General features: G+C 35.3%; 2 protein-coding genes across 2 annotated transcripts in view; one reads left to right on the forward strand and one right to left on the reverse strand.

Moving 5' to 3' along the window:
* Positions 1 to 512: 512 nt before the first annotated feature.
* On the reverse strand, positions 513 to 7694 carry LOC121373205 (histidine triad nucleotide-binding protein 1-like). The gene is made up of 3 exons (XM_041499682.1): positions 7588 to 7694; positions 6332 to 6436; positions 513 to 4011 (listed from the first exon to the last, which is right to left on the reverse strand). The coding sequence occupies exons 1-3, from the start codon at positions 7666 to 7668 to the stop codon at positions 3847 to 3849; spliced, it is 351 nt and encodes a 116-aa protein (XP_041355616.1). The 5' UTR covers positions 7669 to 7694; the 3' UTR covers positions 513 to 3846.
* A 3006-nt stretch (positions 7695 to 10700) lies between these two features.
* Positions 10701 to 14432, forward strand: part of LOC121373831 (protein FAM214A-like) — a 69813-nt gene continuing 66081 nt past the window's right edge. Inside the window, exon 1 of the mRNA XM_041500606.1 lies at positions 10701 to 10847. Coding sequence (XP_041356540.1) covers positions 10832 to 10847 — 16 coding nt within the window. The 5' untranslated portion in view covers positions 10701 to 10831. The remainder of the gene's footprint in view (positions 10848 to 14432) is intronic.

A 14432-nucleotide genomic window follows, 5' to 3' on the forward strand; every position in this document is an offset into this window, starting at 1 on the left:
AGTGTTCAGGCTGTTACAATCATTTGTCAATTCATGTAATGCATGTCTGTACTACATGTATTATGCCGTCCAGTTTGTTTTTAAATATGTAATAAACAACTCATTAATACAGTGAACTGATTTGTGTTTACTACTTTAAACATCATGAAGCCTATCAACTCGCAGCCCATTGGGCTATTTCTCGCTCAATCCAGTGCACCACGACTGGTACATCAAAGGCCATGGTATGTGCTGTCCTGTCTGTGGAATGGTACATATAAAAGATCCCTTGCTGCTAACTGAAAAGAGTAGCCCATGAAGTGGCGACAGTGGGTTTCCTCTCTCAATATAAGTTGTCCTTAACCATATGTCTGACACCATATAACCCGTAAATAAAATATTTTCTTCCTTCTTCCAATCAACTCGCATGTGCGACTCGTCTAATATACTAGTGACTGCAGCCTTCACTTGGTGCATTAATTACAGATGTTACTCTAGTTGTGAGCATTATAACAAGTAAAAACAGAAACGAGTTCAGAACAAGGTCATTTATTTTAGTCATAATTGTTAGTACAGCATTGAAACACTGATTATGTCATTTTAAAATAGTTATCAGCAATTATAGTATTTAAAAACTCAGCTATATATATTACAGGGATGTGAGAGGTGTGGAACAAAAAAGTTTACTGCGGCCAGGTTCCAAGGAAAATTGTTTGCAACCCCTGGAACTGCCAAAAATTGCACTCAATGCTAACAAATCTAAACTGGTTATAACTTATAATATAAGGGACACATAAACTTTAAACCGTGAAAACATGCAAATGAACCTTGTGTGGTCAACAGTATTAAACATCATGTGTGGTTTTTTAGACGAAATGGAAAAGCGCATTTACGTGTTTCTGTGTAGCTCGCATCCCTGATAAAAAAAATATCCTAAGCCGTGTTTTGGGGGTTTTTTCAAACTTTAATACTGAGTTTTTCATTGTAATATTATCGATACTATTGATGAAACAAAGGATACCTAGAATGGTATTATAGTTTGGTTTCATTTTCAAAAGTATTTTTAAAACTAATGTCAGGTTTCCAAATACATAAATTCATACACAAAGCAACAAGTAAACCAATGCACCACAGAATGATCAACTTCGCCGTACAAATAAACATTGTGTGTACAGGGTAGGTCTTTTAATTGTATATAGTTATGTATGTGATAATACTGAACATGGCTGTAAACTAGAAAACAAATCTTTCATTTCAAATACACTGTACATGTACAACATATAAAGTATATATAGGTGTTGAATGCAAACCATTATTTGAAAGATCTGCCAATACATTCAATTGCATATCATAACAGTTAGGAAGACCAAAACAAATTTTTATGCTCGTGCTAATTTTTGCAACTATTTTACCAACACCAATAAAATCAGAAGATTGTTACCTTAACTGTATATACATGTACAAACACTGTGAACTTTGATGTGCAACACTTTTAATACCAATCATTTGAACGATCTATTTTCATCAATATAATTCAGTGGATACTAGTAGATCTCTCTTTAATCTACCGGGTACATGTATATATCAGAGCTCGAAACTCACAAAAAAATATGGTGGCCCAAAAAATAATAAAGGATGTTGGCAAATTATGTTAAGAGAACCACGAGCATGATTTTAATGTGGAATACAAATATTAATAGTGGCTTATAGGTTATAGCTTTAAAGAAGATCGCCCACCTAATATTATTTAGGCAACTAATGCCATTATTTTTTTAATATTTAAGTAGCCCAAACAGATTAATAATAATAAGATTAATACAGTGAAACTCCTCAAAACCGGACACCCTTGGGATCAAGTAAAAAGTCTGATTTTAAGAGGTATCAGGGTCCTAATTCACTAAACTCCCAACTTTGCAATCTCACAGTGCAGAAAGAAAGGAAGGAAATGTTTTATTTAACGATGCACTCAACACATTTTATTTATGGTTAAAAAAAAAAAAAAAAAAATTATTTAACGATGCACTCAACACATTTTATTTACGGTTATAAAAAAAACAAAAAATAAAATTATTTAACGACGCACTCAACACATTTTATTTATGGTTATATGGCCTCGGAGCTCACAGTGCAAAGCTAAAAGACTTACAAAGAGGATGATTTGTTGTCTAGCAGAGCCTAAGAGACCTTTGTGAATTAGGACCCTGGTATACAGAGGATTTTTTCTGCACAGATATTTAAAAAGGGTCTATGAAAAACATTCGGTTGCAAGGGAATTCTGGTTAGTAGAGGGTCCGGTTTTGAGAGGTTTCACTGTAATATGCTGTGTTAGGGTGTGCTTCAAATTACTATTACAACTTGTTTGTATTTGGGTTCACTTGTCAGGAGTTCTGTTTTCCTCAAAACAATCAACAACACCGTATAGATCTCGCTCACAAATTTAGCTGTTTTCACTACTAATAAAACAAAGTAGATTAATTTTATGAATTACGTCATTTCTCAAATTGAAATAACAGGATTTTAATTACAAATAGTCTCACACCATTTTTGCACTGATCGATCATCTTTGATGGAACATTTAAAGGTGTATGCTTTTATTTTTATCATCAAAACATTTAATCGCCTGGTTGCTCTGGTATTTTTTTTTTCTTCTTCTTCTTCTTCTTCTTCTTCTTCAGAGTTCACAGGTTAGGAATACAAGTTCAGGAGTGTTTTGGATGCAATTTTCAAGTGGGAAGTTATCAAAACAGTAATTACAAGCACACCTGAATGCAGGATTCAGGAGTGGGAATTGGTGAACTGTAAAAAATAGGAAATCTAGACGGGTCCCGGAAACTATTGAAATCCTAGGTTAAAATCTGTGCCATCTGACACATTTTGGAGGAAAGGACGATTAAAATACAAGGAAACGCAATGTCCATGAGAGGAAAACAGCTGATCCGAGGAGAATTCCCACCCCTGAGGATTACATACAGCACATTATTTCAAACAAGCAATAAGTAAGGCACATTTTTCAACAAAGATTTAAGTGGAATGAAACAAAAAGAAAACTGGTGAAGTATTTAGTGAATTTTATATGAAAATTAGTGTTGCAAATTTAATTTGTTTTAACCAAACAAAAATAAAAATAATAATGGCAAATTATTTTTAAAGCATTACAGAATCAATCAACTTAAACGTGCATTCTCAAAGTTGCAAATGTCTTATTTCATTATTTTTTATATGTATAAATATCTAGAAATTAATCGATACCACATACCGGTATAATCTTTATATAATTAAGGAATACCAAAATAGTAATGCACTGTGACAAAGTTGCAAGTCACGTAACTCATTTTTTTTTTTCATGTATAAATAACTAATAATTAATTAATACCAAATATATCCGTTACAAACTTAATTCAAGAATATTTAAATTGTAAAATGTTGTGCATAAAACAGTGGTTTTCACAAAAATCTTTAACTAAATATGGGTGTCGCGAGTACATAATTAAAGTCAATTTGCAGAAAAACTTCTTTTCCAACAAAATATCAGTTATTACATGCAATTCTTTCACCAAATTAAAATTTGGTAACTGGTGAATATGGCGAATGCCAGAACTAGCCCGGTCTTTACAATTAATAAATTTTTTAATAAATATTTTTGGTTTAATCATGCAACTTTGAGACCTCCCCTTTAAGAAGAGATATTTACCAACAACTATTCAGCAATTCAAGAAAAGCTATCACTTATTTTTCAACAAACCAGAAGAACACAATGGTACTGAATATGGAAATGTTTCGACTACATGCAGATCTAACTATTGTAACAGCACACCAAACTGTTTGTTGACACCGAAATAACTTATTGGAATGAGGGCACTGATGTTTTTATCCGGGAGGCCAGCCTAGCTGTCGCCCGCCAAGTAGATGCATATGAAGGTGGTAAACCGTCTGCCCGCCTTTCGGTCCGTCGTTCAGAACAAGACGATAACCATCGCCAAGACCAAGTTGAGCAGCCAGTTTCTTAGCAACTATCACAAGACGACCCATAATCTGAAAAAAAATGCAGAAAAAAGAGTTAATGAATTCAGAATTTAAAAAAACAAATTGTAATAGAAACAAATTTACGACTGTTTTATAAAATTTTGTAGTTCAAAATTGGGTATCGGGTAATAACAAAAACATTTATGACGGTTTTAATTGCAGAGGTTGAATTTTTGGGATGGATTATTATTTCAAGTGCTAAGTCTAAAAAAATATAATGTTTTTCACTTTTGTCAGGCTGCTATTTCAAGCCCTGAAAGTACCCGGTAAATCGTTTATCATCTTTCATGCTTTAAAGGCATACTGTCACAGACCACTGACCTATTAAATGACCTAACAAAGTATTATTTAAACAAATATATATTTGATTTGTCCCTAAATGTACTTTATTCAACCATCTATGTAACCACCATACTCCACTTACTAATGATATTTTGTACAAATAATTGAATTATGGCAATGGTTCATAATTCAAAAGCTAATACTGCCAAGAGGGTTGACATGGATTTTACTCCATCATGGTTCAGTTATGGTGATGTGATAGCTAGATTTGGTTTCCAAACATTAATTTAATTATCATTTATTATAAATTTTCAGAGAAATGAGGTCTTTAAATCTGTGACAGTATGCCTTTAAGTACATGTAGGTATAGCATGTGATAATTTTCAAAGGTCTGAAATACCACGGTGATCATTACTTTTTAGCTAAGTATTATTTTGCTTTAGATGTATGTTGAAGCTGCGAAAATGCTGCAGTTTTCTGAAACAAATTTACGACTGTTTTATAAACTTTTATTGTTCAAAATTGGGTATCGGGTAATAACACAAAATTTATGAGGTTTTTTTACAAAAAAATTATTCCAAAATTGGGTATTAGAAATTAAGAACAAATTGAAGACGGTTTTTACTAAATTTGTTAACCTAAAACTGGGGAAAATGGAAATAGGCCTACATATAACAGGGCTCGAAACTCGCCAAAAAATATGGTGGTCCAAAAAGTAATAATGGATGTGGTAAAAGAACCACAAGCAAGATTTTAATGTGCAATACAAGTATTAATAGCAGCTCGTATGTTATAGCTCTAAAGCAGATCACCCACATAATATTATTTGGGCAACTAATGCCATTATTTTTTACATATTTAAATCGCACAAACTGGACATTTAGCAATCTGGCCACAGGCCGCTTCAAGCCCGGATATAACCCAGTGTTCGAGATTAACGGTATCCCAATATCCTGGGGATACCAGAATTTAATTTTGGATACCAGACTTCAATAACCCAGTATCCCACCGGGATACCACATAATGTTGTGGGGTTTTTTTAATCCTGCGTTTTTATTTTTTGCTGAAACAATGAAAGTCATCATTTACTAGTGAAGTTAATAACAGTGTCGTCCACGTTTGTTAGATGTTATTTATGAATTTCATTTAAGTGGGATACTAAATTATCAGATGGCATACCAGATTTTGAAATGTTAGTATCCAAATGGGATACTGCCCAAATTTTTTAATCTCGTACACAGTAACCATATAAAACGTCTGCCTAATCACAAGCCATGTTGCACAGTTTGAAAGATAATTAAGCTATTCTAAAAATGATACAATTAAAACAAGACGGCGCACACTGAATATAATGCAACCAAAAAAAAACCTGAAATACATGTATCATCCCAAAACTCGTATTTCTGGTGTAATTTACTTTCCCCTTTTAAGATATGAAGGAAGGAACTGTTTATTTAAGGACACACTCAACACATTTTATTTACGGTTATACATGTATGGCGTCCGACACATGGTTAAGGACCACACAGATACTGAGAGAGAAAACCTGCTGTCGCCACTTCATGGGCTACTCTTTTTCAATTAGCAGCAAGGGATCTTTTATATGCACCATCCCACAGACAGGATAGTACATACCAATTACCATGGTCGTGGTGCACTGGCTGGAGAGCGAGAAATAGCCCAATGGGTCCATCGACAGGGTTCGATCCCAAACCGACCTACGTCTCGCCAATTTTTAAAATATGAAGGAAGGAAATGTTTTATTTAACGACGCACTCAACACATTCTATTTTACAGTTATATGGCGTTGTATATATGGTTACGGACCACACAGATATTGAGAGAGGAAACCCGCTTCATGGGCTACTCTTTTCGATTAGCAGCAAGTGATCTTTTATATGCACCATCCCACACAGGATAGTACATACCACAGCCTTTGTTACACCAGTTGTGGAGCACTGGCTGGAATGAGAAACAGCCCAATGGGATGAAATACGTAATATTTTGATAGAAAAAAAGTGATTTATAGGCGAACGAGGCTACGCACCTGTTCATCAGCCTCCTCCGCTGTTGCTAGTCGTGAAATCGTCTTCTTGGGGATGATGATCACGTGAACTGGAGCCTGGGGCTCAATGTCGTTAAAGGCCACACACTGAAACAGAAGGAAGGAAATGTTTTATTTAAAGACGCACTCAACACATTTTATTTACGGTTATATGGCGTCGGACATGTGGTTAAGGACCACACAGATACTGAGAGGAAGAAGGAAATGTTTTATTTAACAACGCACTCAACACATTTTATTTACGGTTATATGGCGTCGGACATGTGGTTAAGGACCACACAGATACTGAGAGGAAGAAGGAAATGTTTTATTTAACAACGCATTCAACACATTTTATTTACGGTTATATGGCGTCGGACATGTGGTTAAGGACCACACAGATACTGAGAGGAAGAAGGAAATGTTTTATTTAACAACGCATTCAACACATTTTATTTACGGTTATATGGCGTCGGACATGTGGTTATGGACCACACAGATACTGAGAGGAAGAAGGAAATGTTTTATTTAACAACGCATTCAACACATTTTATTTACGGTTATATGGCGTCGGACATCTGGTTAAGGACCACACAGATATTGAGAGGAAGGAAGGAAATGTTTTATTTAACAACGCATTCAACACATTTTATTTACGGTTATATGGCGTCGGACACGTGGTTATGGACCACACAGATACTGAGAGGAAGAAGGAAATGTTTTATTTAACAATGCATTCAACACATTTTATTTACGGTTATATGGCGTCGGACATCTGGTTAAGGACCACACAGATATTGAGAGGAAGGAAGGAAATCTTTTATTTAACAACGCATTCAACACATTTTATTTACGGTTATATGGCGTCGGACACGTGGTTAAGGACCACACAGATATTAGGAGAGGAAACCTGCTGTTGCCACTTCGTGGGCTACTCTTTTCAATTAACAGCATGTCAGCAAGGGATCTTTTATATGCACCATCCCAGACAGGATAGTACATACCGCGGCCTTTGTTACACCAGTTGTGGAGCACAGCAATAAACATCACAATAATAAATATCGTGCTGGATACGTTTATCTTGATGAACAAAAGTTCCCGGCGTCACTAGTACACAAACGTCACGTGTAACACTTTCATTTTATCATGTCACGACATGTGGTGTCGCACAACCCATCTGCCCCATTGGATTAAACATACAAATTAATAACATTATAAACTAAATGTGGCAACCAGAAATATGTACACCCTTTGCATACCAGATCATCTTCATAAATAAATTTTGTTGGAATTTCTTTACGCAATATTTTTCCAAATATTGTATCAGTTTCGGAGGCCATCGTTTGCTCCAGTGCAAATTCTTCCGTAAATAACAAGAGCACCACAGAATCTACTGCGAGCGTGAAATGTTTTAAAGGGGCAATCTCAAGGTTGCATAAAATTAAACTATGTTTTGTTTAACAACACCACTAGTACATTCATCATCGGCTACTGAATGTCAAACATTTGGTAAATCTTACATATAGTCTTAGAGAGGCAACCCGCTACATTTTCCCATTAGCAGCAAGGGATCTTTTATATGCACTTTCTCACAGACATGAAAGCACATACCACGACCAGTTGTGGTGCACTGGTAATAACGAGAGAAAAAAATAGTTAAATAGATCCACAGAGGTGGTTCGGTCCTGCGACGCAAGCACCTGAGGCAAGCACTAAACCCACCCCACAAAGTTGCATGTAATATATATGACAAATATATTTATAAATTTTTCTTGTGAAATCTAAATATAATACGTTGAATTACATGCCCACAACAAACTGTATCCAAATAATTTCATTTATTACTATTATTTTATTATAGTATATTACTGAAAACCTCAGTAAAGGTGGCCGATAGGTTAGCGCATGCCGTCACAGTTTAAATTTGAATTGCACATTCATGACGAGTGACATCATTTTACAATTTTGATACGTTTACGTTAAACATGCAAACATTATATGTGGGATTGATTAATTAGTTACTTATCAACAATACAAGTTAAAAAAAGCGAAATATGGCACTGCCAACTTTGAAAATGCTCTGGTAACCCTGCACCTTTAACAACAATATAAATAAATAAATAAATAAATAAATAAATAAATAGTAATAATAATACTAATAATAATAACTAAGATTGACTACTGGCAGCTAGATTGGGCCATTAGAGACAGATGAGTTACATAAAGACAACAGTGTTTGCCTCAGTTAAATGCACCGAATCTCGTCGGTCATTTAAAGATTTTTCAATAAATTTGTTGTTTGTTTGTTTATTTGTTTGTGTTTTAGTTTACTAGTAAATTCAATTATTTGGTTGTAATTTTACGGCCATTTAGTTCAAGGTGTAATGTTGACATTTCAAAGCAAACGCGGTACATTAATAAATAATTTTGGTGAAAAGTTGCCATTATGCAACTTTGAAATTGCACCTTTAATTCATTTATTACTTGAACATTTAATATTCGATAAAAATGAATTTGAATAGACAACTGACAATAACACTCAAACACATGTCCAAGGTATTATAGTAATTTTATATTAGACATAGGGCATACCTTTTATTCCTATACTTAAAAACCGGCCTCGGTGGCGTCGTGGCAGGCCATCGGTCTACAGGCTGGTAGGTACTGGGTTCGGATCCCAGTCAAGGCATGTGATTTTTAATCCAGATACCAACTCCAAACCCTGAGTGAGTGCTCCGCAAGGCTCAATGGGTAGGTGTAAACCACTTGCACCGACCAGTGATCCATAACTGGTTCAACAAAGGCCATGGTTTGCGCTATCCTGCCTGTGGGAAGCGCAAATAAAAGATCCCTTGCTGCCAATCGGAAGAGTAGCCCATGTAGTGGCGACAGCGGGTTTCCTCTCAAAATCTGTGTGGTCCTTAACCATATGTCTGACGCCATATAACCGTAAGTAAAATGTGTTGAGTGCGTCGTTAAATAAAACACTTCTTTCTTTCCTATACTTAAAAAGGTGTGTACTCAAAATTGAAAATGATATATTTAGCTATTTTTGCATATACACGAATACCGCTATAACGAGAGTTGACTGTATTATATTTTCGTGATAATTAACCGCTTGTAATATTTGCATAATTAATGAACCCAAGAATATTAAAACTATAAGGTGTTGCCTCTGCATAAACAGTTGAAGAGCTGCCAACCGTCAATGTTTCAAGGAGTGAGATTCACCCTAAAGCTGGGTCCAGGGTTTTCGACATTTTAAGAAAGTGAGATTTGGTATCTTGAAGATGAAAACGTCGTTTTATGTCTGACAGTAAAAACGTGAGAGCTTACAGGTTTGTAGCGATTTCCTTGAAAATCCTTGGTATAAAGTACAGAGAAGATCTTTATCACATATCCATTAAAATGGCGGCCACTTCTTTTTCAATAAGGAGTTTAAAAAAGTTAAAAAAATATTTTGTTTAATGACACCATATTGATTTACTAATCATCGGCTATTGGACGTTAAACATTGGTAATTTTAACATAGAATCTTAGAGAGTAAACCCGTTACCTTTCTTCCATTAGTAACACGGGATCTTTTATATGCACAATCCCACAGACAGGATAGCGCATACCATGGCCTTTAGTATACTAGTCATGGTGCACAGGCTGGAGTGAGAATCAATATGGGGATTCAATTCAAATTCAAACTGTGTTATTGTGTGCCATGCACCTTTCTTGGATTTTGCAATAATAATAATAAAAATATATAGCAATAAGCGAAATTATTTGGATGTAATATTTTGTTTGCACGTTATTCAAGGTATGCGTTTTACATTTCACGAGAAAATTAATGTCATTATAAAACTTTGAAATTGTCCCTTTAATTACAGATTTTTAAAAGGATTATTTCCGACTTTAGAGTTACGTCCCTTGCATTGTAAATCATCAATGAAAAATGATGATTGATTAAACAACCTGTATCGTGGTATTTTGCTCACAATTAAAACAGTTATAGGATGTAGTTATTTGTTAAACGTTTTACTGCTTGCTATAATATGGTTTCATATAACTGACGATAACTATGAATTTAAAAAAACGATTACAAAATTCTGAAGTTTCTTGAGGTCACTGTGTCGGAATCGGGTCAAAAGAGGTCGGGTCGTAGGTCATAACTAGGTGGTTGCGTTAAAAATAGAATACAAATGGAACTTTTCTAAATGTAATTTACAGTAATTTTTTTGAAGCAATCATGGGACACTTAACACCAAGTTTTGTAAACAGTGATTATGTGTAAACTGGTAAAATTACATTTTGCGAGGTGTCCCGTGAAGTCACGTGACCCGGATGGGAACAATATTATTCACAAACGAGAGCCTGGATGACAGAAGGTTACATAGCCACTTTTTACTCGCAAGCCACTTCGTTCGGACCGATATTGTTCACCATAAATGCCAATATGTGAAGCAGACGGCTTCTTCTACATGACTGGGAAGGATCTAGGGTAGTCCGACAGCTATGAAGCCCGAAAAAGGTTTGTAAACGTTATTTATACACGCAGACGTTTTTTCTGTTTGATTTTTGGTCGTGTTTATTCACATCTGTTTCGTTGTCATTGAACGTTTTTAATGGAATTTTTCATCACTGAGACACCAGCTAACCCCAATTTTTCAAAAAGATAATGTAGTATTAGGTTTATACTTCGAATAGTGCCTAACCCGTAAAAGGAGAAAACGTCAGTTGGTTTGTTTTGACACACGCCTGAATTACCAGGCAGCTAAGGGTCGAGCAATCAGCTGTTTCCATGAACGGGTTTGGTTGCCGTGGCACATTGATGTTAGCAGGTTGTCTGTGGGGGTCTTTGTTAATGTATCCAGCTATGAAACCAACAACCTTTTGTTCACCAGTCACAAAACGTACATGTAAAATGTAGTAAATATGTTAGGTAATTTTTCTATTTTATTTCATTAAAAAGTGTGTATTGTAGAACAGGTGTATGATGTAATCATTCGTTTTACACGTGACATACTGTTACTAATGATGTACAAAGGTATATGTACATAAGCAAATGACCTGAAATGGACATGGTTGTATTTTCATATCTGTATTAGTTATTACTATATTTTTTAAAGCTATTGTTATTATTACTTTTTTTTTTTTTTCTTCTGTTGTTGACAAAGCTAACAGTATCTTGTTTTTCATACATTAGAGATGAGTCATTCATTGGTGTTTATATAATTCTTTATGCTCGAGATAGGATCTGCTCAAAGAACAATAAACTTTTGTGAACTCTACATTTAGTTTTTCATGCATGGTTTTATTGGGCGTGGTGTCAATTGATGTACAATGAAACACCACAGTTTATTTTAGACCAGTTTTTTTATCCTATAAATTACCCATAATATCAATGTCATAAACCCATTTGATGTTTACCATTACTGACTCTTGTTAACAATGTTTTGCTGTCAATGGGTCGTTTGTTTGCAGCCAACAAGACTTGTAAATCTGAGTGTAACGTTTTGTTGAGATTTTGTTGAAGTACGTGATTGTATAATGATGTTATATTACCGGTGAGGCGACTTCAGAATATTGATTTACTGAAATTACTCAAATTAAAATGTTAATTTAGAAGTATTATAGGATAAATGGAATTTGCTACTCATGTTTTGTAATAATATGTACGCTAGCAACCTCATCTAATCAGTATACTGATTAACATAGATTTGGTTGATATTTTCTGTATTAAAAAACACTTGTGATGAATCATATATATATATATATATATATATATATATATATATATATACACAACCATGGCAGTGCCTTAGTTGCACTTCTTTTCTGTTGTTATTCCCTGAATCAGGTCTTTAGTTCTCAATTATTTGGGCACAGTGGGTTTTTTTTTCTTTTCTGACTGCAGGAAAGTCGTTTTAGTTCGGAACTGTCATTAACAGCTGCTGCAGAGTTGTCAGTATTCAGCAATGCTTTTCAAGTTAAAGTAAAGTAAAGTTTGTTTTATTTAACGACGCCACCTGAGCACATTGATTTTTTTATCTTATCATCGGCTATTGGACGTCAAACATATGGTCATTCTGACACTGTTTTTTAGAGGAAACCCGCTGTCGCCATATTGGTTACTCTTTTACGACAGGCAGCAAGGGATCTTTTATTTGGGCTTCCCACAGGCAGGATAGCACAAACCATGGCCTTTGTTGAACCAGTTATGGATCACTGGTAGGTGCAAGTGGTTTACACCTACCCATTGAGCCTTGCGGAGCACTCACTCAGGATTTGGAGTCGTTATCTGAATTAAGAATCCCATGCCTCGACTGGGATCCGAACCCAGTACCTACCAGCCTATATACTGATGGCCTAACCACGATGCCACCGAGGCCGGTACTTTTCAAGTTAATTTAATGTAATTCAACTTAACATTTCAGTGGTTTTGAGATGAAATATTTTGACGTCAGCATGTTTGTACTTAATTTGGGAGTGATTATTTTGGGCACAATGTTCATCACCTCGATTTTGATGCAATCTAAGGCCCTGTGAATATTGTACATTGTAAACTGCAAGTGAAATGCTGCAGTACCTGGTTTGCCGTCATGCCCGTCCCATACATTCTTAGGATCGATCCCCGTCGGTGGACACATTGGGATATTTCTCGTTCTAGCCAGTGCTCCACAACTGGTATATCAAATGCTGTGGTATGTTCTATCCTATCTGTGGGATGGTGCATATAAAAGATCCCTTGCTGCTAATTGAAAAGAGTAGCCCAAGAAGTGGCGACAGCGGGTTTCATCTCAATATCCGTGTGGTCCTTAACCATATGTCCAATGCCATATAACCGTAAATAAAATGTGTTGAGTGCGTTGTTAAATAAAAAAATTCTTCCTTCCTTCCTTCCTTCCTTCCCATAGATTCCATGTTATATATATATGTAAAAAATAGTAAAATTGTCATCGGTGATATGATAAACGGCATCTGTATCCAACAAATTGTATATCTAGGCTAGATCCCAAGTAACCAGGGTGAAATCATTTTTGTCTGAGAAAACTTGTTCGAAAGTTGCCATTGTACTCTTCTTTTGAAGAAAATGTCATGGTTTGTCTTGGTGCCCCTTCAACAGGGTTCAAAACTGCCAGTCGCTAGGTCGCTAAATGCGACCAAAGTCCTGTTTGGGTGACCATAAATATTAAAAAATAATGGCCTTATGGGTCATATTTCTGGCTATCCAGAGGTCGGCCCCATGACAGACATGCTCAAAACCGTAGTGGTATGTGAGCATGTTTAAAAATTACCTGACCTGGCGTTAGTCGCCCAAGAAATATTATTTGGACAATCTTTTATCAGCTAGAAGATAGAAATAAAAATAACAGGAAAATATTATCCCACATTAAGGAATCACTCAAAATGTTGGGGTTGTTTTTGTTTTTTTTAGAGATCTTGAAATCTTTATTTAATAAAATAATAATAAAACTTTCATAAGTTTACCAAAACGAATGGGGGTGTATTTCACAGTTGGACCGACAATACCTCTGGTTCAACTACATAAAAGATGAGCCCACTTGTACATGTATCGTACCAACATTTTTGCACCAGATACCGAGGGCATAACAAGGGGTAGACCAACACACAACAATATATGATAACCAAGCTTTCCTTTTATTTGCTTTTATGTAGTTTTTTTAAGGGTTGGGTGGTTGTCGTGCAGCTGCCCAACTTTAATTTTCACTCAATAAGAACACTGAAAGACACTGTTCGTAACCATTCAAAACATCTCATTTCAATATCATGTATGTTGATATCTTTGCCATCAAAAGGTTGTTATCCAAATCCAATTGATAATTAAATGTTTTCAATTACATATTTAAAACAAACCTGAAATATAAATATTTTTTGTTTCGGCTACCTAAAGCAAGTTTAAACCACTTAAAATGAAAATTTAGTGGCCCATATATTTTTTGAGGGGCCACCATACTTTTGTGATGAGTTTCAAACCCTGCTCCAACTTGCCTTGGTGCCCTAATCTAGCGCTGCTATTGAACTGAGGCAACACTTGTCCTGCCTTCCCACCCCCAATTAAAATTTGACTCCAGCATGCATACTCCATTGAAAT

This window comes from Gigantopelta aegis, chromosome 5 (assembly GCF_016097555.1).
Source record: "Gigantopelta aegis isolate Gae_Host chromosome 5, Gae_host_genome, whole genome shotgun sequence".
Classification (NCBI taxonomy): Eukaryota; Metazoa; Mollusca; class Gastropoda; order Neomphalida; family Peltospiridae; genus Gigantopelta; species Gigantopelta aegis.